The sequence below is a fragment of the Scylla paramamosain genome, chromosome 4 (assembly GCF_035594125.1).
Source record: "Scylla paramamosain isolate STU-SP2022 chromosome 4, ASM3559412v1, whole genome shotgun sequence".
NCBI classification, from domain to species: Eukaryota; Metazoa; Arthropoda; class Malacostraca; order Decapoda; family Portunidae; genus Scylla; species Scylla paramamosain.
In genome coordinates this window covers 31559527-31587026 of record NC_087154.1, presented here as the reverse complement: position 1 = coordinate 31587026, position 27500 = coordinate 31559527, and the positions used below count along the sequence as shown (strand labels likewise).

General features: G+C 38.9%; 2 protein-coding genes and 1 long non-coding RNA gene across 4 annotated transcripts in view; 1 reads left to right on the top strand and 2 right to left on the bottom strand.

The window, feature by feature from the left end:
* LOC135100009 (uncharacterized) overlaps positions 1-27500 on the top strand; it is a 69564-nt gene that overhangs the window by 38914 nt on the left and 3150 nt on the right. Inside the window, exons 2-4 of one of the 2 annotated variants that reach the window (XR_010268479.1) lie at positions 4907-5107; positions 17398-17719; positions 26850-26983. This is a non-coding gene — a long non-coding RNA (uncharacterized LOC135100009). Of the gene's footprint in view, positions 1-4906; positions 5108-17397; positions 17720-26849; positions 26984-27500 lie in introns of those variants that run through there. The other variant, XR_010268480.1, reaches the window with a different exon arrangement.
* Positions 7792-15775, bottom strand: LOC135100008 (peptidyl-prolyl cis-trans isomerase-like 3). The gene is made up of 5 exons (XM_064002830.1): positions 15569-15775; positions 12715-12852; positions 10497-10595; positions 8399-8517; positions 7792-7969 (listed from the first exon to the last, which is right to left on the bottom strand). Exons 1-5 carry the CDS (start codon positions 15569-15571, stop codon positions 7843-7845), a joined length of 486 nt encoding a protein of 161 aa, XP_063858900.1. The 5' UTR covers positions 15572-15775; the 3' UTR covers positions 7792-7842.
* The window catches only part of LOC135100007 (sphingomyelin phosphodiesterase-like), a 36208-nt gene continuing 28467 nt past the window's right edge, over positions 19760-27500 (bottom strand). Inside the window, exons 12-14 of the mRNA XM_064002829.1 lie at positions 27334-27500; positions 24976-25161; positions 19760-20027 (exon numbers count right to left, since the gene is read on the bottom strand). The exon at positions 27334-27500 is cut by the window's right edge and continues 18 nt beyond it. Coding sequence (XP_063858899.1) covers positions 19958-20027; positions 24976-25161; positions 27334-27500 — 423 coding nt within the window. The 3' untranslated portion in view covers positions 19760-19957. The remainder of the gene's footprint in view (positions 20028-24975; positions 25162-27333) is intronic.

Here is a 27500-nt window from a genome sequence, read left to right as displayed (position 1 = left end):
GAGCAACAAAATTCTCCGCGTGAAGTTAACTGCTGCTTTTAAAATATTTTCTTTGATATGCAAAATCTGGGACTTGAAAAAACTTTAACTTTTGTTTTGCATATCTCAAGGACGTCCGTTATGAATATGAAATAGAGGAGGAGTTCTAAGTAAGAGAAGAGTGACGAAAAAGTTACTCTTTTGTTTATTAAATTCAAAACACAGTTGTCTGTCTTCCTGACCAGCTGGCGGAGAGCTACTGGCTTGCTGGCTGGCGAGACACGGCCCGCCTGGTCTTCAGTCGCGTGACAAGGAACGGTATTGTCCGCAGCCGATTAGTGAGGGAGAAAATAGGTCTCGTGACTACTCCCTGGCTGTCCTAACACCCAACCCCCCATGATGACTTCACCTCCCCCTCACAATCACCTTCCCTGACCCCTATACCGTCACGCCACACCCCCGCTCACCTCACCCTCACCACTACATGCTACAGGACTTAACTACAGTACACCATACCCTCTCTTACTATTTTTGGTACACCTTGCTTCGCTACACCATGCCTAGTCTTACCACCGTTGCTATTGCATACAGGCTGCAAACTGCCCCTATCTTTTTTCTCCTATCGTTTTCACATCAGGCCTCAGGGTTTCACTACGCTGTACTTTTCCTACTACCGTTGTGTGGCTTAAACATGCCAAGCCCACCGCTGATAACATTGCTACACCATAATACAAAGTTTTATCACACCATATCCATTTTTCCTCGCATATCTACACCTGAATGACCACTCCATCATACCCATTCCTTAAACCATTATTTCGTCATGTCTTTCCCGCTCTTGCTTAAAATCTTGTTCTTTCCATATATTCAACATGTAGATACAAAAGTCATCATGTCCCTTTAGCTACATAATATATTTCATGCTTTAACATATTACCACTGTTCTGTTCTCCGCCATATTATAATTTCCTTACAGTACCTCATCCCTACTGACCCATGCCTAAAGAAAAATAGATAAATATGTAAGAGAGGAAAAGTTTATCCTACGAGTTTGTGAGAAAGAAAAGTTTATCCAGTGTCTTCAAAAGAGTGAGAGTAAAAAAAAATAAATAGATAAATCGCCGTGTCAATATAACCACACCAAACCTTTTCCTTTCTTTTGTACTTACGTTGCACCATAGCACCCACACATCACCATAGCAACACCGTACATATATCCCCCAACTGACAACATAACACGACAACACCACAAACAATAATAATCTCACAACTATAACCTTTCCACTTCTCAACCTCTAATGTCCTCGGCCTGCACCTTCCCTCCACCTTCCCTCCACCTTTCCACCACCACCACCAAGCCGTGAACCGCCTCACCCCCGCCTCACCCAGCACCGCCGTCACTACTCCCTCGGCCCCTCAGCTTTAAGCCTACCGGGAGGGAGTAAGTTTATACCCAGAGTTCAAAATTAAAATCCCATGGAGTTGTTGGTCTTTTGCCGTATCTTGTGAAAACACCCGTGGCTGGTTCTGTGTGTGTGTGTGTGTGTGTGTGTGTGTGTGTGTGTCAGTATCGCGTACACTGCTAGCATCGTATTTTTGTATTTTTGCTCTATTTTTTCTTTATTTATTTTTTTTTATATTAATTAGTTTTTGTTTCCAGCTCTCGTGTTCCTTTCCTCCCTCCGCTTCCGTAGGTACGAGTACACACGACGCCGCTGATTGCCAAAGCACAGCCGGGACGGACAGGGAGCGGACAGGCAGAGCGGACTGACGGACACCAGACAGATGGAACAGACAGACAGGCAGGCGGGCAGACCGATAGAACAGACAGACAGGCAGGCGGGCGGGCGGAGACAGGCAGACACTAGACTGGATAACAAACAGCAGGCAACTCAGATAACACAAAGAGGTAGACTAGCAAAGGACAAGAATAAACATAAGTAAATGAGCAGAAAAGGATTGACGAGGCGAGACTGAAGGACAAAACAATGAGGGAAACAAAAAGATGAATAAATAAATAAATAAATAAGTCATTGTAACGATAAACGTTGCGAAAAATAAAAAACAAAAAAAAATATATCAGTATTCTTCATAATATGTGAATACCACTGCTGACGCGAATGAAATACACAAATAAATAGAGAAAAAGTGCATCATTTTTTCACCCCAGGCATTTTACGTCTGATATTAATTAACGGAATGCCGCAACCGCATCTCTATGGACGTAAAAGCGGCCGTGCCATCAGCAGTGGAAATAGTTGTAATGTTATACGAGTCACTCCCGGCAATGTGACGACCTAGAGCTGCAAAAGAGAGAGAAAAAAAAAAAGGAAAAAGGAATAAAAAGAAAGGAAAAACAGGGAACAGAGAGAGAGAGAGAGAGAGAGAGAGAGAGAGAGAGAGAGAGAGAGAGAGAGAGAGAGAGAGGAAAAACAGGGAACAGAGAGAGAGAGAATGCCATGGATATGATACAACATAGGAGCAGAAAACGAGAATATATTGAGCTGAGAGAGAGACGTAAAATTTAACCCCGTTGTGAACGACCGTGAGTGGCTGTCAATGGTGATGAGTGAATGCTCCAAAGTGGAGCTTGTATTCAGGACACCAGCTCTCCCTCTCGATAAAAAATGTAATGTTTGTGATTAGACGCTTAGGTTTGATATTCTCGGCCTTAATATAATAATAATAATAATAATAATAATAATAATAATAATAATAATAATAATAATAGCAACAACGCTATGATGTGAATCGTGCATTATGAACTACCACGATAGATAACAAAATGTAATTACAACAGTTTCTCCATATTTTACTGAACAACATTCCCGTCCTTGCTCGAATATATTCCAGTTCGCCACCTTCTGCTTTTCCTCCCCGTTTCTCTCTGTGTTCCTCCTTCCCACTGTCTTCCACTTTTCTTCCATTCCTTAAATATTACATTACGCCTTGCGGCCGCCGCCCCGCCCCCGCCTCTCATCTTCTCTTCCAGCTGTTTCACACACACACTGCCATTCTCACACTGTCAACTGCAGACCATCACTCCTACATCAAGAGTCCTCCTCCTCCTCCTCCTCCTCCTCCTCCTCCTCCTCCTGGTTTAGTTTTAGTCCGGCTTACGCATTCTCATCGTCATCCTCGTTTCCATTCTTCTCATCGGCCTTTTTCTCCTCCTCCTCCTCCTCCTCCTCCTCCTCCTCCTCTTCCTTTTGCTCTTTGCTTTCGTCCATCCAACTCGTCCTCTTCCTCATCTTTGTCTTCATTCCCCTCCAGTTCGTACTTTTCTTTTGCCTCTTCCTTCTCCTCCCACCCCTCTCTGTCTTCTCTTGAAATTCATTTCGTCTATCTTACTCATTCTCGTCTTCTTCCTTGTCTTCTTTGACCTTTTCCTCTTTCTCCTCTTCCTCCTCCTCCTCCTCCTCCTCTTCCTCTTCCTCTTCCTCTTCCTCTTCCTCTTCCTCTTCCTCTTCCTCTTCCTCCTCATCTTCCTCCTCCTCCTCCTCCTCCTCCTCCTCCTCCTCCTCTTCCTCTTCCTTCTCCCACCAGGCCGCGTCCCATTCTTCAAAATTAATCTGTCTAGGGAGAAATCTCATCCTCTGCAGCGAGATGTTGTTGTAATCATCAAAGGAAGTGAGCGCCGGTGGGGGATCGCATTACGGGCCGCGGAAATTAATTGGAATCGCTCACTGCCTTTCCTCGGCGGTCCCGGGTGCCCTAATCCCACAATGAGACCCTGTTTTGTTGACTCTACGTGTTTGACTCTCAGGCGTCGGCACGGCTGGTGGAGGTTCTTGCACGCTTGTGTGTGTGTGTGTGTGTGTGTGTGTGTGTGTGTGTATGTGTGTGTGTGTTTAGGTGGAGTCGGGTTTTTTCCCATTCCGACTCCTCTCTGTGTGAATTTTCGTTAAATCACACACGCACGCACACACGCACGCACACACACACACACACACACACACACACACACACACACACACACACACACACACACACAGAAATGAGACGAGCGCAAACTTGTATGATTTTTTTCCCTCTTAGAATCATGAGTCACTTCAGAAACATACAACGCAGTACTCGTAGTTCTGACCCATTGATGTTATTCCAGAAGCGAAATAAGTCCTTCATTAAAACAAACAAGTTGAGTGAAAACATCAAGAGCAGTTGAATTATCCACAGTCCCTGAGTTACTTTTATAAGGGAGAGTCAGGCAGAAAGTGATCCATGGCATTTAATAGCCTATATTGCTCCCCTTCCTGCACCGCGGCGACGCCACTACAATTATCCCTCTCAGAACATAGGCGGATGACTTCCATTCAACCCAGCGGGCACTCCAGACTCCTGACGCGGGTGATCCTGAATAGGCGGCGTCTGCAGGCATATGGCGACACTTGATACCTTGAGAGGCCGGGATGAATAACCCAACTTTACCTCAGCGTGGCAAGCAATGGGTCCCCCACCTCAGGCTCCTCCCCCCTCAAACCACTGGAAGTGTGCTTACCCTCCCCAGCCGCCACCCCCCTTATAACTAGACGCTTACGATTTATTTTCATTATTTCTTTATTCCTATGTATCCTTAAGAAATCAAACATATCTCCTAATTATAATGTTTGGGCACTTCTGGCACCGAGTTGTTTTGTATCTTTCACTCGTCCGTTTTCGCACACCGGACAACCAAGAAGCGTTTGCTCATATCGAGGATTATAAGTAAAATAAATAATTACGTAAAAGAAAAATTAACCGCTCGGGAGGGAGGGGTACCTGCTGCGTGAATCAGGTAAGACACATTGATTCAAGGTAACTGGAAGGCAAAGCAGGCAGGAAAAATAACAAGATTGATCGCTCAGAATATGCTTGATTAATTGTCAAGAGATTTTTAAGAATATCTTACTGGAGATAGTATAGTCATATTGATTTACTTCCCTTCCAGCTGACCACCTTCTATCATCACAGCCTCTCATCGCCGCCTTGCACTACTGAGGATGACCTTCCCAGCTAAGGTCACACCAGTTTCCTGTGATAAGTGGTTCAAGTGGAGAACCTTCACCAGCCGCTCATCCACCGCAGGCAGAATGACCTTGATGAATATTGCTTGTGCCTGACGCCATGACTCGTGATGGAAGGAAAGTAGGTAATGTCAAATTTGTAAAGCGCCCATGTACCTGTCGGTATTATGATAATCAGCAACACCTCCGGCAGAATGGGAACTCTTGTATCACTATATAATTCTCTCTCTCTCTCTCTCTCTCTCTCTCTCTCTCTCTCTCTCTCTCTCTCTCTCTCTCTCTCTCTCTCTCTCTCTCTCTTGCTAAGTTAATTATATTATTAATACGTGTATAACCTACACTTTGTCCTTTTAACTTGCATGAAAACAGACGAGACGCCATGACTCAGTCGTGGTTTTTGTGGTCTGGGTGACCGCATACACCTGCACGTCTTAATGGCACAGTGGTAGGCGCCACCAACTTTAATGCCACGCAGGTATCTGGCCTGTTTTGCCAAACATGAAATTCACGCTCACGTTCTGAATACCCCTCGTAAATATCTATCACCGAAAGTGTGTGTGTGTGTGTGTGTGTGTGTGTGTGTGTGTGTGTGTGTGTGTGTGTGTGTGTGTGTGTGTGTGTGTGTGTGTGTGTGTGTGTGTGTGTGTGTGTGTGTGTGTGTGTGTATAAATCTTTTCAGTTACCAAATACAAATTGTAACATGTCAGTAAATTTTGAGCACCCCCGCCACTGTTCCCGAGCGTCTTGTTAACACATCCACCACATGTGAGTGAAAATACGAACTCGAAGGAAGATTTCTATTGGTGTTAGAAATAAAGTATTTTCTTATTCGTTTCCCTATCCTGTCTGCACATATGAGACAGCAACACGACTCAACTGTCACACACAGTAAACTGAGCAGCGTCCCTCTCACAGAGCTGGTTGGATAAGTCTCTATTCCAAGACAGTAAAACTTTCCCCACGCCATTGTGGCGCAGCAGACATGGCAGACTGGGGCCCATTTATGGAGCTTTGTTGCACCATGTGACGAAGATCGTGTTGGCAAAAAAATGTTTTATAGAATCTGAGCTGTTCGTAGTCCATTTGCCTCATAATTTTCCTGAATCGCGGCAACGCGCGGCTCTGTATGTGATGTTTTCAGCTTAAAAGAAAATTGGAAGAAGAAAAGTCTTTCTTTTATTCAGATTATTTGGGATCAGATGTAACTGAAAAAATGTTTGCTTGTAGCTTTTGCTCACGTTAACTTTACCAACCAACGCTCTACCAACTCCTTTAATCAGAATAAGGGCACGCGAGGCAGTTTATGGAGTAGCATTAAGCAGGACGTAGTCAGAGAGAACAAGCGCTATTTTACTTGACTCCGGATGAGATTGAGATGGGAGTTTTTATTCCCTCGTGCATTCTTCTTGGTGTGGCAGTCTCCGGCAGTCTTCATAAATACAAAACTTACAAAGGTTGTAAGTTCCTCGCGCGGTAATGTGCTTATAAATCTCCGGGACTGTCTCGGGGAGGGCTGACAGCGGCGGGGCAGGATGGCTCCCGCGCCGGGCCGAGAGTAATCTCTCCCCTCAGACTTGGCTCAGCTGGGACGAGTTTGTTGACATGAATTAGAATAATCGGGCTGCCTTACTGGCAACGCTGCTGTCATTAGCCTTGATTACATTAGACAAAGCTCAGTCATAGGAAAATATAGTAGCCTGTTTTACGTATCAGCAGGTTTCCTTGCCACAGACTGCGAGTAAAAATGTGATTCACTATTTTTTTTTCTTGAACTACATATTATGCCTTTAATGAGTTATGATAAATATGAGGGTGTTGCAACTTTAAATAAACGGGGTTATGTTGAAGTTTATATTAATAATTTTCATAACACGAATAACGTCTTCTCGTGTGACGCTTCATAAGTTCATTCGCTCACAGTCGGAAGTCTTGGGGTCCTCCACTCAGCCTTGCGTATTCTAATTTGCCCCGCTGACTGTCTCCGGGGAGTATTTGGGGTTAAGTAGGATGAGGGAGGCGCAACACAAATGAAAGAGCTTATTGTGGGTGAATTTACCCATAGGAAGCACTCAGAATTTTTATGGTAAGAGGACTAGCAACCACGGCGTGTCACTCCAAACCCAGAATTTTTAAACGCTTTATCTCATTGGGACTATTTTCAAGTGCCATGGAGATTATTAATCGGATTTTCATGGATGTGTTTACCACCGCTTTTATTAATCGGATTTTCATGGATGTGTTTACCACCGCTTTTGTAAAAACTCTTGTTAAATAGATCATGAAAGCTCCCATGAAAACCCCATTAACTTCCACTAGCAATAGGAATACGGAGTCAAAACTGAGCATGCAAGGCCAGGAGCCTCTATATTTTCTAGTGTCACTTCATTCTTACTCGAGCGTGTAGACGTTCAGTTATAAAGGAGTGTGTAGGTAGATATTATTAGCATAATTACTGGTATATCTTAGTGTGACCAAAACACTCCTCTGTTGTCATTTTAATTGCAAAAATCTGACACACAACCTTTTCCTATCCTGAATCTTCCCTGTTCCTCATTGACCTTCACCTGTCACTCCCATCAGTCTTTTAGTCACGAAATCCATAGCTTCTCAGGCAAACTTATCCTCCCTATAACTATTACTCATTGTTATAACCTTCACCTTTAGATCGAGGAGTAATAATTACCACCAATCATTCATCTGGTGCTTCTTGCTTCCATGCCAGATCACACACACACACACACACACACACACACCATATTATTTTTTGTGGAGAAAACAAGTCAATAAGTGTCAGGAAAATCAAAGAACCTTTAACACTTTCTTCATTCTTATTTATTTTACAAACAAAGCATTCCAGTAATCACCCAGCTATTGGATTGGCATGAATAGTTACAGAATTTATTCTGGTCTCACTGGTTGGTCTAAAATTTTTTGGGTTGACTGGAAGCTTCTCAAGTTCATCAACAACATCCAAACCATCAATAACTCTGGAAAGAGATAAACATAAACTTGTCAAAACATCTCAATAATTACTGTCTGGATGTGTGGAAATTACATAATATAGCATGTGCATTGATTCTTTCCATAACATCCATTTATAATTAATTTGAAAAATACTTTTAAAAAATATATTTATATCCTAACCCAATTTTTATTACATATTCCTTTTCTGAAAACAGTATAGATTTTTTTTTAATGAGCAGATTCTCTTAGCACTTATTTCTCTTCTTTCCTAATATAATTAGGTACACTGTTTAAGAGATATATATATATATATATATATATATATATATATATATATATATATATATATATATATATATATATATATATATATATATATATATATATATATATATATATATATATACCAAGTTGGTTCAAAATATAATGCATTTTAAGAAATATCAACTTACTTTGCAAACACAGTATACTTGAGATCTAGGTGTGGTTGGGGGCAGTAGGAAATGAAGAACTGTGAACCATTAGAGTTTGGTCCACTATTGGCCATGGACACTGTACCTCTGGTTGAGTGCTGCAACAGATAAAAATATTCATCTTTAGATTTAAGATGCAATGATTTCACCTTATCTTTTTTTTTTTTTTCCCCTCCATATAATTCTCCCATTGTCAATTACCATTTTCATGTGATTGTACCCAGCACCCCAGCATGTGTTCATCATCTTCTGACTTTCTGCTCAATTAAGGCCTTCCAAAAAGTTAATTGCTTTCAAAAGATTGCTGCCCAAGTTTCAAGCATCAGTACTAAAATTTTATCTGGGCTTCGTGCATTGTCATCTCTAAAAGTATTCTTGATCATTCTAATATTTTTCACAAGTGAATGGTCAAATTTCAATAAAACCTTGATGCATGGTTACCAATTTGCTTGGTCAGTGATGGCCATGCCCTTTTACGAGCTCACTTATTGACATTCCCTGGTTCTGTCGTTATAACCATCTCACAGGAATGTCTGCTCATGCATGCACAGTTAAGTTCCCTCTAAAGGACAGCTAATTTACATCAAGACCACACATTCGGTTCTCCAGATACAGTAAAATCCCTCTCATCTGGCATTCGAGTATCCGGCAGCTTCAAGTATCCGGCACATTTTTCCCCGAGCCTTAAAATCAATAAAAAATCAATGTGTACTCATAAAATCGATTAAAATTCCCGCACGAGGCATACTTTGTCCCCTCAGCACCAGAGCACACTGCTTCGCACCATCCGCGGCCCACTGCACTGTGTTTACTCAGTGACTCAGTTTCGCGTGTGCACTGTTTATCGCCTGCCGCCTTCATCATGTCTAAAGTTGTAGAAAAGAGGAAGCGTGTTGTGCTTACACTTAAGTAGCTGATCAGATCAGCTGCTGATTAAGATCAGCTGATCTTTGTTATGGTAAGATGCGTGAGTGTAGGGTGGTGATTGTGGACATAATTTCACTTCTATTCAAGTATCCAGCAATATTCAAGTATCCGGCATGTCGGCAGTCCCGTTGATGCCGGATAAGAGGGATTTTACTGTATATAAAATGGTTGGATAATTTACAGATATGTCTCATGATTTATCCTTCTAGTCATCTCAGTCTCTACCTTAAAGTTGCTAGGCCACATTAAGGTTCTTCACTTGACTACCTCACCCACTTCACATTTCATTCTGCTGAGACCTCTTTCAATGTGGGAAGGTAAATTCAGAGAAGGGATTCTCAAAACTCTAGTCACTTTAGTCAGCTCTAGTGATGCACAGGGAATACAGTGGCAGTCAGATGTTGGGAGGAAAACAACCAGGTCATGTCCTCATAACACTGATATAAATCTCTAGATTATCTGAGCACCTTCAAGGTATGGTGTTAATGCATACACACACTCCAATGAAGATGATCCCTGATTTACAGACATGTGAGTTACAAACAACTGGAGATATGAATGAGAAGCCTGGCTCAGGAGAAATCCTGAGTCACCTGTAGTATCAATATCAAGAGGCGCCACGTTGTTTACACCTCCCACTGCACCACTGCATCATGCCGATTGTGAGGACAAAATACAAACACTTACAGTTCTAAATGTGATGGCAGTACACTGCTGAGTCATGTTGAATGTGAAAACAAAACACACTTGTGTGGTGATTGCACTGCTGCATCATGCTGAATGTGAGGACAAAACATTTGTGTGGCACCTACTCTGCTGCATCACGCTAGGAAATGCAGCTAGTATAAACAAGTGATTCTCATTGTTTCCGATACCCCGAGTTTCAAGCTATGGCTCTACGAGAAAGCAAGTGCAAAGCTAGAGAGTAATGTACACCTAAAATATTTCACAAATAAATGGCTTATGAATGGCTATCTGCAACCTAACTCATTCCTAAGTTGGGGAGTGTCTGTATCTGGGTTTGCTGAAGCCACAATCATCCCAATATGTTTTCCAACGCTCTTCTCATAAGGTGGTTGGCTGCTGCTCTGTAGAACTCTATCAGCTATCTGTCACCCTCAAGCTTTAGATAAAAAAAAAAGATTCTTACCTTCAAGTCATCTCTAACTTCATCTTCAAACTTTTTTCCCCATATGGACTGTCCTCCTTTACCAGTTCCAGTTGGATCTCCAGTTTGTATCATAAAGCCCTGGAAATAAATATATTTTTAATTCTAGCAATTACTTAAACTACCACCAGACAGCCAAATTTTATATAAAACTGTTATGCCAAAATTGGAGCATCATGCAGACACTGAGACACTGATCTAAAGGCAGGATAGATGACCCCACAACAAACCACTGTTAGGGATTGAACCCGTGATAAAACCCTCACAGTCACCTACAACTCCAACAAGTAACGAGAGATCAAGATGATCACCAAGACGCAAATTAATTTTAGTCAGCCTTGAGTGACCTGTCATTGCAAAACTAACACCGTTTAATGTATAAAAAAAAAAAATTATATATATATATATATATATATATATATATATATATATATATATATATATATATATATATATATATATATATATATATATATATATATATATATATATATATATATATATATATATATATATATATAATTTTTTTTTTTTTTTTTCAGCAAAAAAACCACATCTATTCCCAGGCTATACCTTTCCTATTCCAAAACTCTACATCTTTTTTGACCTGCACTATCTCTGCAATTTTCACTCAAGGCATTTTACACAGATGCCTAAGCCTGCTTGTGGCAATTCATCTTCACTTGAATTTCTTTTAAATTCCATTCCCATTTTAAACTCACGAGGTGCCATGTCCTTTATTTCTAATATAGTATACAGACAACTCTACAACCTTAGGTCTGTATAGCACACACTGATTTAGCTTCACAAATCATCAGGTTTCATATAAATGAAAAATCTAAAGTTTTAGTAATGGGGTAATAAGCCTAACCTCTCCCCAATTCATCCATGGAAGACCAGGTCCCACTCTCCATGGTGGCCCCACAATAAATTCAGACACCCAGTATGAGTGTGGATTGTAAAACTTTGTTCTCTCTACACCCTTGCTTGCAACAGTACCACACACTCCTTTGTTTTTAATCTCAAAAATAATACAAAACACTGGATGATTGTAAATACATGCAACTTTGGTGTGTATGATGTATAAAAGCTATAGCTATGTTTTCCGTACTTGCTTCCCTACTACAAAAAATAAATGGGAGTATCCATCCAAAGAAGTTTCTGGAATAATTTGTAGTTTGTCAGAAAATACTGATTGGCATACAAGTCTTTGTCACTGAAACACCAGATTTCATTTAATACTTTGAACTTACTGTAAGTACATGTGTATTTTATCCAAAAAATGAAAAGCTGGGATGTTTTATTGGAACTACCTTAGTTTTCTCCCTAAGTAGGTGGATTCATGAAAAAAAAAGATGAGACAAGTTTCCAGCACAAGAGGACCTTGTATGTAAGCTATTATGTTACACTACTTTAACAAATATCTACAATTTTTTGTTTTGTTTTTTTTCCAAAACATGCACAGAGGTTCCAAAAAATAAATGCAATAAAATATCAAACAACCAAGAAATGTAACTTTCATAAAACAACTGAAACATTAATGGCATAAAAGTCCAGAGTGTGAGTGAGTGAGTGAGTGAGTGAGTCTGAGTCAGTCAGTCAGTCAGTCAGTCAGTCAGTCAGCCAGTCAGTCAGTCAGTCAGTCAGTCAGTCAGTCAGTCAGTCAGTCCAATAGTCAGACCTGTAACAAGGAGATAATGAGCCAATATTCTATGCTGTCCATACATGCATACACTAAGGCTGTCTCCCCAAAAAAATGTGGCAGTTAAGACAAAGCACTCAAACATTCACACTCATTCACACCCCTCTCTTAGCCCTTTGACCCACAACAGAGAAGAGAATGTATTCCTGCCCTCACTTTACAAGGATCAGTCTGGAACAAGGCTCCATCATAGCAAGTACTCTCCCCTACCACAACCGATTGCCTCATATCTGTGTGAGACCCTCAATGTTTGGCTCCTCCCTCAGAGGTCACAAGGATGCATCATTCCTCACACACTCACAACTCTCTCCATTCACTTTTGTCATGCATTATCATTCTACTATGCTCCAATGTCAGTCAACTTCTCTTTAAGGCCTTTACTCTATTTATCCATCCCTTATGTAGCCTACCTCTTAAATTCACCACACCTCACACACTTGATCTTATGATATTTTCTACCAGCTTATCACCTTCTCACTTCCTCATTATTCTACAAACCTTAATATTTCTGTGGAAGAGATTCCCATTGTAGTATCCAGAGGCACACAAAGCTAGGAAGTTTTCACAGGTTTTTGGGCACTGCTCACAGAACAGCTCAATCTTGATATCTCCAACATCAGTGTGCAGTGTTACACTCTGAAGAAAACAAGCAAATTAATATATCATCATGTCCTAAATTCATCAAAGAACTCTCTCTCAAAAGAATAGCCTGGACAGAATTTCCCAATTATCTTTATCCAGACACACATTCCTTGCATATTATTGTTCTTAGAGGAGGACGGAAACACTATCTTTATCTACTTGTAAAGGTAAGATAAATCCTTATCCATGAAAGGCTATATGAGTAGCTCAGGACTGAATCCTTGACCAGGGAAACAAATAACAGTGCCTTAGATGTTAAGACCATTACTACTGTCAGGCACACTTTTTTTTCCTGCCCTTTAAATCAATTTCTCATGTTCTACTTTTTTTTCTTTATCATGAACACATCACACTTCCATCTACTTTTCTCTTGAGAAAATGAGAAAAAAAAAATAAGGAAAAATTTAATTAATAACAGATGTAATAAAATAAGTAAAAGCTCCAGCAAGGCGGACACCATAGATGTGAGTGGAATGTTGCCAATGGGATCACCATTCCCAGGATTTGAGGAAAAATGCAAGGAAGGAAAGTGGTTTTAATGGAGGGGATGATCAGTGACCTCATTGAAAGAGTGAAATAATTAGAAAAAAAAAACATGACCTGGAAGAGGAAAACAAAGAATTGAAAACAATATGCATCGATCTAAAAACAAAACTGAAGGAAAACCATGATATTGTTAAAAAAAAACAGGAAAATGAAGTGATAGGGATGAAAAGTGAACATCAAATCTAGAGGAAGGAAAAAGAGGATGAAAAAGTTAATTTTACAGAAATCATAGAAGCACAAAAGAAGGAAAAGACAGATTTAAGGAAATTGTGAAAGTGATCAAACAGAAGGAAATGATGGAAAGGGACACAGTGGATAAAAAGAAATGTATTGTTATATATGGATTAAAAGAGGAAACAGAGCCAGTAAGATACAAGAGGGAAAGAGAACAAAAAAAGGTAGCAGAGGACATTGTAAGAAATATAAAGAGAGAAGGGGAGGACTGGATAAGTGAAATTGAGGAAATACATAGACTGGGGAAGTATATAGAAGGAGGAGAGTGACCATTGAAAGTAAAATTTAGTGCACAAACAACAGCCATGGAAGTGATATCGAATGCGTGGAAACTGGACAAGACAAAGCAATACAGGAAAGTTTGGATAAAGAGGGACATGAATGAGGAAGAGAGACTCAAGGTAAACCATCTAATAAAAGAAGCAAAGGCAAAAAACAAGAACAGAACAGAGGAAGAGAAAAAAAAGCTCTGTTGGAAGGTAAAAAGACGAGAGGTTCAGGAAGTGGTATCTGACAAAAAAAAAGAATATAAAATGTAAATAATGTATGGAAAAATAAAAAGTGGACAGTGGCATATACAAATATAAATGGTTTAATATCAACATTGCGAGAATTGAATGATTACATTAAGATAAAGCAGCCTGACATCATGGGTATTACTGAAGTTAAACTAAATGAGACAACAGAAAATATAAGAATTGGTAATAGTAATTATAATGTGTGGATAAAACATAGAAATAATAAGAAAGGGGGAGGAGTCATGTTACTTATAAAGAAGACTATAACAGTGGAAGATGTTGAAATGGAAGAAGGAATGGTGGAAGTAATTAGAATTCAAACAAAAAGGAAAGGAGAAGGAAGAAGAGATTTTGCAGTGGCTTATGTACCCCCAAAGATGAATGCATGGACACAAGAGGATTATAAATTATTGTTAAGAGATACTAGTAAATGTTTGGAGAGAATACTGGCGGAGAGTAATAATATAACACTTATGGGTGACTTTAATTGCAAGGAGGTATGTTATGCTGGGAAGAGTGGACCACGGACAGGGGAGAAGAGTCATGGGGATGTATTCTTCTGAATCTAAAAATGAAAAAATACTATAACACAATGGATTGGAGAAAATACAAGATTTGGGAGTAATGAAGAGGCATCAAGGCTAGATTTGGTGTTTACAAAGGAAATGGACATCATTGAAGGAATAAATTATCAGTGCCCACTAGGTAAAGGTGACCATCTGTTAATTGAATTCAGTATAGGCAGTGGTCCAATAGAAAATGGGAATGAAATTTACAAGAATGGGAGATATAATTACAGGAAAGCAGATTTTATCAGGTTGAGGGAATATTTTGCAGAGGTTAAATGGAAACAACTGTTCATGGCAAGCAGTACAACATATTCATGGAAATTTATAATGAAGGGGTCAGTAGATATGTACCAAAGATCAAAACAAAGGAAGTGAAAAAGAAAAAACTGGTTTAATATGAGATGTATAACAGCAAGAAAAGAAAAAGAAGCAGCATGGAATAGATTGAGAAAAAAAGGAAGAAGTGAGAAATGGAAAGAATTCAAGAAGGCAAGAAACGAATATATCAGCATCTTGAGAGATGAAGAAAGGAATTATGAGAAAGATATACTTAACAAATGCAAAGATGAGCCAAAGTTATTCTTCAGATATATGAATGGGAAGATGAAAAACAGGCAAACAATAGTCTCGTGACATAAAAGTGACCATATCTCTTGCCTAGAGAGAGAGAGAGAGAGAGAGAGAGAGAGAGAGAGAGAGAGAGAGAGAGAGAGAGAGAGAGAGAGAGAGAGAGAGAGAGAGAGTATGTGTGTGTGTGTGTGTATAGAAATGCATAACTGGCAACCTGTACCGGCAGGCTGCGGGCCCAACCAGCGTGGGACCCTAATTTTCCAATTAACAAACCATTTTAATCTGCCAGTCTTTGAAGATAAAATCTTATGATATTTTTCCTTTGGAGGCGACTCAGGAAGATTGTTGTTGTTAGGGGCACGAAGATCCAATGATCCCTATGAACCCTGGTGAAGTCGTGCAAGGTTAAATAAGCCTGGTAGTTTCTTCAGCTTCCTATCGCTGTTTACAAATTTTCTGATCTTTCTTGATCTTGATCTTGATTATATAGATGGCTCGGGATTACTCTGGACCCTTTAAATCGGCAACTCCTGTAAGGAAAAAAAAAAAGAAAAAAAAAAAACAGCAGACAGAAAACAGACAATATCTTTCATTCTTCTCTCCACACAGTACCAGCAGCAGCACCGTGTATTCTCTTGTTCAGTCATTTCCCAGTTCACTCGGCACCACTTGCATAATCTCATCCCTGTCTTGCATATTTCACACACTTCATCATTACATGTTCCACCGTCTCATCCTCTCCCATGTCCCACATCTGGTACACTTTGCTTTGAGACTCGGACCATCTGTAACACCTTGCGTTCACATCCATACACCGTGCCCTAGCTGGAAAGAGATCACCACCCAGGATTCCCTCATACCGCTTTTCATACATTGGTGCCTCTTTCTCTCTATACCACTCCATAGAACTCTTTTGCTCCATCTTATGCTTCCATTCACTCAGTCCCACACGTTTTTACTACTGACTTTTTTTTTCCACCCACATCACATCCTAAACCCTCTCCATTTCTAACAGTCGTATTCTAGTCATTCTCAACATGTCTCCTCTCAAACCGCTGAAACGCCGAGCTAGTTTCCAAGCCACTCTTTACTACCATCTTAACACACTTCTTCCTCCACCTGCTGCAACTAACATTCCATTTGGTGGTGGTGATGTCGTTGCGCCTTCTTAATGGCATCATCTTAAATACAAATGTGACTAATAATGGATCCCACAAGCGGAATATTTGAGAAACTAAACGAAATTATTCATGTTCAGACTCTGCTTAGAACTGGAAGTAAAAGCAGACGAAAAATATACACTTAGGAGTGAAGTGCACAGTGCACACTGCACAGTCCAAGCTATGATAGTGCTAAGGGAGGGCGTCCACAGCTTTTTTTTTTTCAGGTAGAAGAGGAAAAATAGTAATATAAAAGAAAATATATATACATTTATGCTTGCAGCTTTATGAAACATTCGAATAACTATAGCCTGGAAATTCCATGGGAGACAGAAAAGTAATTAGTGCTCCCTCCTTACACCCAACTTCTCCGGACGCCCATGCTAATGTTGTTATGTTTATTTATTTTATCTCTGACTGGGATTCCAGCATGGATAGGTATTGTAAAGAATTGGGGTTTGGTTTTAAGGTATAGGCGTATACATGCCGCTGATCAAGCAGTTAATCCAGCTGCTGAGGCTGTCAGAATTATTGCATTCCTTGAAGACGACTGTTGTAGTTTCCCCCATTCTTTTGAAGAGGAATGTAGCTTAAGGTAATTTTGAATGGTTTTATAAAGCTACTCTCTCTCTCTCTCTCTCTCTCTCTCTCTCTCTCTCTCTCTCTCTCTTGGTTTTATAAAGCTACTATCTCTCTCTCTCTCTCTCTCTCTCTCTCTCTCTCTCTCTCTCTCTCTCTCTCTCATCATATTGTAGTGCGGAGAAATAGCAACATTATTAATAATCATGTGGACTACATGTTTTGTATTCATATTTATCACGAAAAAAAAGGGTACGAAAATAAGTTCAGGCGCTGGAGCCGCGGAAATGCCTTTGCTTATGTCTATATGCCATTATAGATGAATACTCATTGTTGTCTCTTTTTCTACTTGCATATCCACAGGCTCTGCAAAATGTGCCAACATCGTCTGTCAGTGGTGCGCGGCTCGGTGAACCAGAAATTAAGCCTCGATTCCCTCGAAGCTGCGCAGGTGAAGAGGAAGTGAAGCTTGTCGTACCACGATCACGATGTGTTTGCAAGAAAAATAAAAAAAAGGTCATTTCACTTAACGGCCTCTCACACGGCTATCTGCTGTCACTCTCCTCGCCTGTACTGTGATAACCTCATAATACACGTGGCACGTACGATCAAGGATCGGGCGTTGTGTCCCTAAACAACTTCACTGCTTCAGGAACATCCCCAAGCCAGCTCGCTAGGCTAGAAGGTGAGACCATTTAGTTTTTGTTACAAGCTTTTACCGCTATCGCTCTTCCTACTGTTATTTTGGGCCTTCCCAATGAAGATGCATAGTACGTACACTGCTTGGCATCCGCTACCACCCAACAGCATAATGGGTAGAACAAGACACCTTATTGCAGATCGTTATGACAACCTCATACAGAGTGCCATTTTGTCAATTGTTGGAGGATTGTATGGCTGGAAATTACAGCAAATAAATGCATCGTGAATTATTGTTAAGCTGTCAGCCATCGTCATACCAAAGATAGATTAATTAGGTAAGATAGCTAAATTAATTAGGTCAGAATCGGATGCCATCGCCTTGCAGGCAGATTTAGATAGGATGAATGAATGGACGGACAGACGGCAAATGCAGTTTAATATCAACAAATGCAAAGTACTTAGCGTAGGTAGAGGAAACTCACACAGTAGGTACACAATAAACAACGAAGCGCTGGCAGGTTCAGGGTACAAAAATGATTTGGGAGTTATAGTTGGCTCTGAACTCCTTTTAAGAAAGCAATGCATAGAGGCCAGAAACAGCAAATAGGGTACTAGGATTCATTTTTAGGAGTGTTAAAAGCAGAAGGCCAGAAGTAATATTAAAGTTATATTTGTCACTGGTCAGACCTTATCTGGACTATGCCGTGCAGTTCTGACCCCCCACATTACAGAAGGGATATTGGTCTATTAGAATCAATACAAAGGAGAATGGCTAAAAGGATACAGGGGATGAGTACTCCTTACGAGGTGAGATTGAAGCTATATATATATATATATATATATATATATATATATATATATATATATATATATATATATATATATATATATATATATATATATATATATATATTTCTTATACAAATAGTTAAACACCACCCTAATGTTTACTAACAAGCTGTATATAGAGCCAAATATACAATTTATGTTCTTTTCAGGTGATAGTGTGTCCTGAATCATAACTCCCAAATCCTTTTTTTCATTACTTTTCATTATTATTTCTTCTCCCATTTTGTAATTCCATGTAGGTCTCTTTTTATTATTTCCTATTTCCAACACATGGCATTTTATGGCATTAAATTATAGTTTCCATCTTTGGCTCCTTGCATGTATTTTGTCAATATTCTTTTGCAACTCTTTGCAGCCATTTTCATCCTTTATTATTTTCATTATTTCTGCATCATCAACAAATAGTTTTATATAACTATTTAGATCCCTTTTCATATTTTTTACATGTACTGTATTTGAAACACAATAGGTGCCAACACAGATCCTTACGGCACCTCACTTGTCACTTCACGCCAACTTGAATTAGTGTCTGATTACAGTTCTCATTCTCTCCCTTGTAAGTAATCATCCATCCATCTCAATGTTGCTCACTGTAGTTTTCCTCCATTCTCTAACTTCTACTTAAGTCTTTTGTGGGGAACCTTATCAAATGCTTTTTTGAGATCCAGGTATACCACATCAACCCATCCGTCCCTCTCTTGCACTCCATCTATTACTTTCATATAGAAGCTCAGTAGATTTGTGACACAGGATCTCCCTTTCCTGAATCCAAATTGCTTTTCTGTAATTATCTTTTCTCTTCTAATTATTACACCATCTATCTTTAATTACCATTTCACAAAGCTTGCTTACAGTACTTATTAGTGACACTGGTTTATAATTTAATGGTTCCATTTTATTTCCCCCTTCGTATATTGGCAGTATATTAGCTCTTTTCCATTCTCTTGGTACTTTTCCTTCTTTCAACGAGCTATTGATTATATCCCATATGGGTTCTTCCATTTGCTCTCTGCATTCTTTTAATTTACTTGATCTGGTCCCATAGCTTTACTAACATCCAGCTCTTCCAGCAGTTTCTTGATTTCTTGTCTCTGTATGTGTGTGTGTGTGTGTATATGTGTTTTATGGCTAACCTCTAGTGTAAATCCCATTAATTGATGTTTTCGGTCATAAAAATTAAACCAATAAAATAAGTCAAAAGATCGTGTCTGATAGGAATAATGAAACTAGTTACATTTATCAGCAGTTGTGCTTTTGATGTATTAAAAATTACAACCTACTATCCAGTACACATACTACTTATTGTAGACATGCCTCTTGCAGTTCCTGTAGGCTACCTGAGTTCAGTATGATAATCCTAGAAAAGCACTTGTATTGGTCCCTCTTCTTTTTTATGATAATTATTCATTCTTTAATTAGCTCGGTTCTAAAGTCAGAAGAAGAAAAAATACAAAACATTTGGTATTACCACAGCAGCCACTGGAATGACAACAGCCAGGGACCTGCAACAGAAAATTATACTTCCTCAACTAATGTTTTAAATAATGAGTGCTTAAGTAAAACATCATTTATGGAATTAATCTGTTGGGACATTATCTATTTTGATTTCTATTTTTCCAATTATCTGAGAGGGAAACTGATTGAGGGTACAAAAAGTATCAGAAAAGTAAGTTAATTATCACTCCTTTAAAGTCTGTATAGGAATTCCTGAAGCAATGGCCCGTTCAGCTTCGAGGCTGTTTTGAAACCTCTCAGAGTCATAGGAAGTTAGAAAACCAGACAAAGGGTTGATGTTCCAGAATTCAAGAAGAAATAAATGTGGGAAGATTGTGGTTCACCAGTAACATTTATAAGATAAGCAGAATAGAGGTGATAAGTAGAAAGTCTTCTGCAGAGTCCAACATTTTATTTATTTCTCTAATTCTCCTTATCAGCACTCTACCATACACCTTTCCTACCACATTCAACGAACTGATGCCCCTATAATTGGAGCACTCCTGTCTCCTTTTCCTTTGTATAAAGGAACTACACATGCATTTGTCCAGTCTTGTGGTACCTTGCCAGCAATAAAGCACACATTTAGAAACCTTATCAACCACAATATAATGCTCTCTCCACCACTCCTCAAATAGGACATCCATCCAGACCTGCAGCTTTCCCTATCCTCATTTCCCTCACAGCCTCTCTCTTGATTAGTACATTATTTAACTCTCCTAATGCATTAACTCTCATTCTTCAAACTGCAACAATCACTGCTCCATGCTCCTCCTCTACATTTAAGTCCATTGCACATAAATATTTTACCATTGATCATTCTAACCTAACAAGAAATAATGGATTCAAGATTATACCCAAACGTTTTAAATCCCACGAGGCCAAACATTTTTTCTTTAATCGTATAGTAAATATATGGAATAAACTTCCTGCCGAAATTGTTAACAGCAATACTATTGAATCATTCAAAAATAAAAGACAAATATTTAAAAGCAAATCCCCAACAAGCTCTCTTCTTGTCCGAATAATTACTAAATTCACTAATAAACTCTTATTCTACAGACACCAGTTTTAATATAACTTGTATTAACTTTCAGATAGGCATATAGAGTTCACCGTAGGGTGAATACTAGAACTTCCTTTCATCCTTTCCTATGAAAATTTCCATGTCAGTTTTTCCATACTGCATGGTACTTTTCCCAACTATTTCCATGCCAGCGCAAGCTGGAGGGAGTGGTGGGTGGGGAGGAGCCTTCATCTATGCTGTCCTGTCTCTCTTCCCTGTAGCTAGTTAGAAGTAGTTACCAAACAGCCTTGCAAGGGCCAAAAGGTCTGTTGCTGTTTGGCTTTCCTTTGTATTCCTTTGTATTCCTTGAAAATACTCCACTCATGCAGACTGCATCCTTCTCAACTTGGCACTATCCTATCACCTGGTTTCACAGTCTATTCATTCCTAGATCTTTCTTTCTTTCTTTTCCTTACTTCTTTCCAGAACATTTTCTTGTTTATCTGAAAGTTTTCAGTCAACTTATTACCCGACCTATCATATTATCTTTCCATCTTTGCTTTGTTCCTCTCTTTTCTGTATTTGTTGTACAATTCTTGACCCTTCTTTTGCAGCCAGATTCTGTAAGCATGCTTCTTTTCCTCAGCCACACTGACCTCCTCACACCACCACTCACTACCTTCCTTGCACCATCTCCAACTTGTCTCATCCTGCACACCTGCTCCACACAACACACAACTGCATTTTCAAGACTGCCACTCTTCTTCTACATCACCTACTTCCCAATCTTTCATTACATTTCATTCATTCACAATCATTTCATGGTACTCTGTTGTCTTCTCCCTCCTCTCCTACTCACTCACTTTCAGAACTCTGTCTTACTTTCTTGTTGCACCTTTATCCACCTGTTGTCTGCTCTTAACTTCCTCTCATTCAAGTAAATGTCAGACATAACACCCTCAGCTCCTCTCTACATCTTCACATCCAACAGCTCTTTCATCACATTCCTTGACACAATCACATACAGCTTGACCATCACTAATCCAGTTCCATCATTAATCTGGCAAAAATTTTGACTAGCGTAATTTCAAATTTCCTACGTCACCACACCAACCTGCTGTCACAACAGTTTGTTAGCACTTCTGTGCTTATTGCATAATTAGCTGGCATCACTTCCAAACACAGGGAAGGCATTCTAATTTGTTTTTCTCCATTTATTATTAAAACTGCTCAAATCTTAGCTCCAGTCATGGCTCCAGTAAATAAAGGAAATACTTCTCATTGTGTAAAGCGCAAACACTACAAATTATCCACAAAAGATAAATTTTGAACTGAAAAAACTCGACAGTGGTATGTCTGTGCAAAATTTGTGCGAATTATACAGCATTGGCTATTCGATATTTCATGACAGAAAGAAAAATTAATTTTCTTTGCTAGCAGTATCAGCTGTGGTATTGGCCAGAAATTAAATACATGGAGTATTTGATAAATGTAAGTTTAAAATATAGTAAAACCTCCATAAACTGAACTATATGGGGCAAGGTGGCCGACAGTTTATCCGAAAGTTTGGTTTATTCGACAATACGCGTTTTTGGTTGACTTCTACATACATGTATGTTTATTGTTATTTACAGCATATTTTTTAGCACATTATGTGCTAGTGGGGCACATATTGTTCTTAAGGATAGTCCAGGTGATGAGGGGAACACCAAACACTATGTAGAAAAGTCTGCTGTACAGAGTGTGATATAGGCCAGCCTGAGGTGGGCTGTGGACTCACAAAGATGCCAACACAGAGTGGTCTCACATATAAAATAATTAAGGGAAGCATCATACATAAAGAATGATAAATAATAGTAATAATAATAATAATCATAATAACTAATAATAATAACAATAATATTAATAGTAATAATTAAAAGATAATGAACTTAAACATATACACACTGTAATATTGTAAGTACATTATAAACCCCTATTCTAAGTGTTCAGGTTATCCAGTATTCAGCTTATTCGGATTTGGTTTAGGGGCGGATTTACTGTATGCAAATTCTATCATATGCGACTAACCTAAATGTGCCAAGTATTCTCAGTATGCAAGAAAAATTCCCTATTATGCAAGTAGCAGCGGTGGTGTGATTGGTTGGTGAGGTAGGGTGGCTGACTCGCACTAGAGGGCAGAGTGGTGGAAATATTTCCCCACACTTTTCTCACTTTACACAGCCCACAATTTCTAATTTTTTTTATTGTTTACAATGTCTTTTCATATTGTATTTTACAATTTATATTTACTAATGTGTTTTACTATCGCTTTAGTGCTTTATTTTTGTGAAACAGTGCCAGAATAAATATTTAGAGGGTTCAAAAACAGATTGTGGAACATAACTCCCTATAATTAATGGAATCATAAGTTCAATATATGCAAGTTCTCATTATGCGAGTTTTTTGCAGAACGTAACCCTTGCATATAGTGAATACATGGTGTATCATCAGTATTGGCAGGAAAGTGGTATCAGTACAGCCCCACTTATTAATCAACTGATTTACAGGGTATTTTAAATGTAGGATGTTCGTGTTCTACTGTTGGATTAAGCATATTCTAACTTAACCTCTCTTTAATCTGGCAAAACCACTAATCCAGTACTCTACAGGTCCCACTGATGCCAGATTAGTGATAGTCAACTTGTAGTTCATCATTGCTTTATCTATCACTTCTCCATTTACTTGCCTTGTCCATGTATACCTATAGATAGCTCTTAAACATGGTGTTCCCAGTCACTAGTTCTTGTTTCATGCATAACTCTAATAGTTTCTCCCCACTTTCATTCCTTTTTGGCATAATAGCTCTTACCACAACTTCATTTCCTACTTGAGCATTTAAATCCCCCAACAGTACATTTACTGTCTCCAAAACTCTGTATGGACTCATCTACCTCATTTAAAAAATTGCCTCTCTCCACCTCACCCCCTTTGCTACCTGGGCCATGCAAACTCATGAAGGTCTACAGCTTGTTTCCAGACTTAACCTTTGCCCACATTACTATCGCTGATACTTCCTAAAACTCTAAACCCCAGTTTTGTATTCCTTGACTTACAAATAAGGCCAAGTCCTCTTTTCATATCCCTCTCAACACACCTGACATACTTCCATTCACACATCCAAAACACACATTCACCCATTCCTTTCAACTTTGTTTGACACAATGCTAACACATCCAACTTTTGTTCCACAAACATTCTTCCAGTCATCTTATACCTTTATGTAGTGGTTCCTAGCCCCTTTGCCCTGTTCCTTTTAGCTATCTCTCATGCCATATAGGGTGTACAGTGGTAGTATTCTTAGCCAATGCCACATAATAATAAACATAATAATTTGTTTTCCATAATAAGCTCAGTCACATACATACATTAGGTATAATTCAAGAAAAGAGAAGGAAATAGTAGTTGGAATAAGGAGTAAAGACAATTATTGGCCTTGATTCTAGGTTTCTCACCAAGCTTGAAAATGCATTTATATTGATTGCAATAATGTCAAAAACAGTAATAAGTAAAGGGCAACTAGACACATTAAAGAAGGATGATGAGGGAAAAGCACAATATAGGTATAAATATTTATTCCTCTCTTCATCTACTTGTATGGCCTTTTAAAAGAAAAGGAGTGATCATTGTACTGCATATAATTTGTTATTGCACAAATTTCAGCACCTCAGTGGATACTGTTTAAGATGAGACTGTTATTCATCTAAAATTATTTTACTCTTAAAACAATTCAGTCAAGTAATAGGTTAGAAATAAGCTGCTAAAAGTAGTAAAGCTATTGTAAAATAGCCTTTAAAATTGTGAATTTTGATCATAAAAAGTCTTTGTGATGGATATAATGTATCAATCAGTGCAACCATCACCCATGCAGATGTTAGCTAAAACCAAAGAGATTTTTTAGCCAGACATACGTGATGCTAAAGCCTGAGTAGATCCAGTCAGTCCAATCAGTACGCTCCTGGATTTCAACCTGTTCAGTGATCTTTGCACAGGTATATTTTCGGTCATTAGAGCGCCCAGACTTGAGATCACACAACATTCGTTTCTTGCACTCTGAATCACAGTCTTCTCTTGCCACTGAATTCTTCCAGTAAAATCTGATGAAGGAATATGAATACATCATCATAAATCTTCTATTTGCATAGAAAAGGCTGGACAAGAGACCCCAATACTAGTCTGATTTATAGGGGGATAAGCAACCTTGTTCAAACCTTATCCCCATTACAACTGAGAATGAACCTTCAAGTTAAAACATAATCCTGAGAGAGAGAGAGAGAGAGAGAGAGAGAGAGAGAGAGAGAGAGAGAGAGAGAGAGAGAGAGAGAGAGAGAGAGAGAGAGAGAGAGAGAGAGACCCTCTTAACCCTAGCCTATCACCATTAATGAGCATCATGCTTTACAATAGGGTTATATGACATCAGCTGTTTAGCACATTATAATACTCCTCACTAATACACCTTTTGATTACACCATGTGTACCATATGTAAGTGGAACCTCCCCATATAGAGAGGAAAAATTGACAAATTATGCAAAACACAACTTTATGAAAGCTATTTCAATAACAGACTGGCTGTCCTTTTCTAAAAATCTTGACTGTAAATTTAACATCTTCTCTTGCTAAATAGGCTTCCATGAAGTTATGTCATTTCTACTAATTTTTCTCCCTCCCCCTTTAACTCTATACAGGATATACTAGCATATGGAAAGTTAAGTATAAAGATGAAGGAATTAAGTTCTTGAGGCATTAAAGAACACTTTGGCTGAAATTAAATGTTCTGCTAAAATCACATATGATTAATATAAAGAGAGTAGGTAACATGATAGCCTCATGGAACATGACTTGTTAATAGATTTAGAATAGTGGCCATCTACCACTGCAATAAAAGAATGATCAGGAAGACTTGAGATAAAGGTGCACAGAAGGATAGCAACTATATGAAGCTTATACAATACAGTAAAGATTTATGGTAAACTTTAACAAAAAATATCTTTTATTGTATACAAAGGTAAAACATTTCACTGAAATGCATGTGAATGGATAACCAAGATTTACAATAATACAGGGATATTCAGGAAGAAGACTGTGAGCAGATGAATGCTAAAGAATCTTCATGTTGGGAATATACTCAAAAACCTTTAGAAAGGCATGAAATCACATTTTAGGTCAGCATTGTGATGGACTGGAGCAGTCACCCTCCTTAGGAACGGACTGAATCCAAGCAAGATTCCTACAAGAAGGAAAGGTGGATGTAGATAGACAGAGTCATAAAAGTTTGATCAGGCAAGGCATGACTAGTGAAGCAGTTTTAGAGAACAATAACTCTACCAGGGACACAAGCTTTCTGAGGACCATGGTCAGAGAGATCATAGGAAACATAGTCTTCATAAAGTTATGATTATATATATATATATATATATATATATATATATATATATATATATATATATATATATATATATATATATATATATATATATATATATATATGTTTCATTTTTAGCAATTCATTCAGTGTCATCATCATCATCATATTCGTTTAACGTCTGCATTTTCCCATTACGGTGGAGTTGGACAGACGATGACTGCTTTCCACAACTGGTGATCTTGTGCCATATGTTCTTCTATCCCCAACAAATTCATATCCTCCGTCACACACTTCCTCCACTTTTTCTTTGGCCTTCCCACCGGCTGTCGGTCTCCAACCCTCACCTCCTCCACCTAGCTCAACACCCCTCCCTCCGCCCTTCTCACGTGTCCGAACCATCTCAGTCTTCTCTTCTTCAGCTCAACAGAAAGGTCTTCAACTCCACAAATCTCTGCTACCTCACTGCTAGACCTCCCGTCTTGCCACCTCACTCCTGCCATGTATCTCAGCATCCTGCAGTCACAGCTACATAGAATATCTGTCAGTCTGTTTTTCACTGCCCATGTTTCTGCTCCATACAGAAGAGCAGATCTGACACAAGCTCCCTATACCCTTCCCCTGATCCTCAGTTTTATACTCAGTTTTATGTCATTTAGTATCATCTGCATAAAAAAAATTATCTTCAGCTTCTACTTGGCATGCAGTTCCTCAGAATTTTTAAGGCAGCTTCTTTTCATCCGTGTGTTTGAAGAATTCCAACCATTAAAAAGAAAGTTAAAAATAAGGCAAATATTTCTATAAACTAAAATTCATGTTTTATAATTATTTATGTTATGACCATATTGTAATGCTTGTAATGTTGCTAATTTGGGAATTACTTATTTAAAAACATGAGTGTCACACCTCTGGTATTTTCTGAATAGGTTGTCATCAAGAGCCATCTTGTAAACCAAGCGATTCCACTCTTCTGGCAGTAGATTCCTCATGTTATAAGCTCTGCGGGCTGAGTACAGTTGGTACCATCTTGGATGCCCATATCTGTTGGCTTCTTCCAAATTCATCACCCATGT

Excerpts from the sequence above, each read along its gene's own strand:
- LOC135100008 (XM_064002830.1), bottom strand. Across the intron at positions 10,596-12,714 it reads TCTTCCACAGAAATATTAAG|GGCTTTATGATACAAACTGG; the intron begins GTTTGTAGAATA and ends ATTTATTTCCAG. Across the intron at positions 7,970-8,398 it reads AAGTATACTGTGTTTGCAAA|AGTTATTGATGGTTTGGATG; the intron begins GTAAGTTGATAT and ends ATCTCTTTCCAG.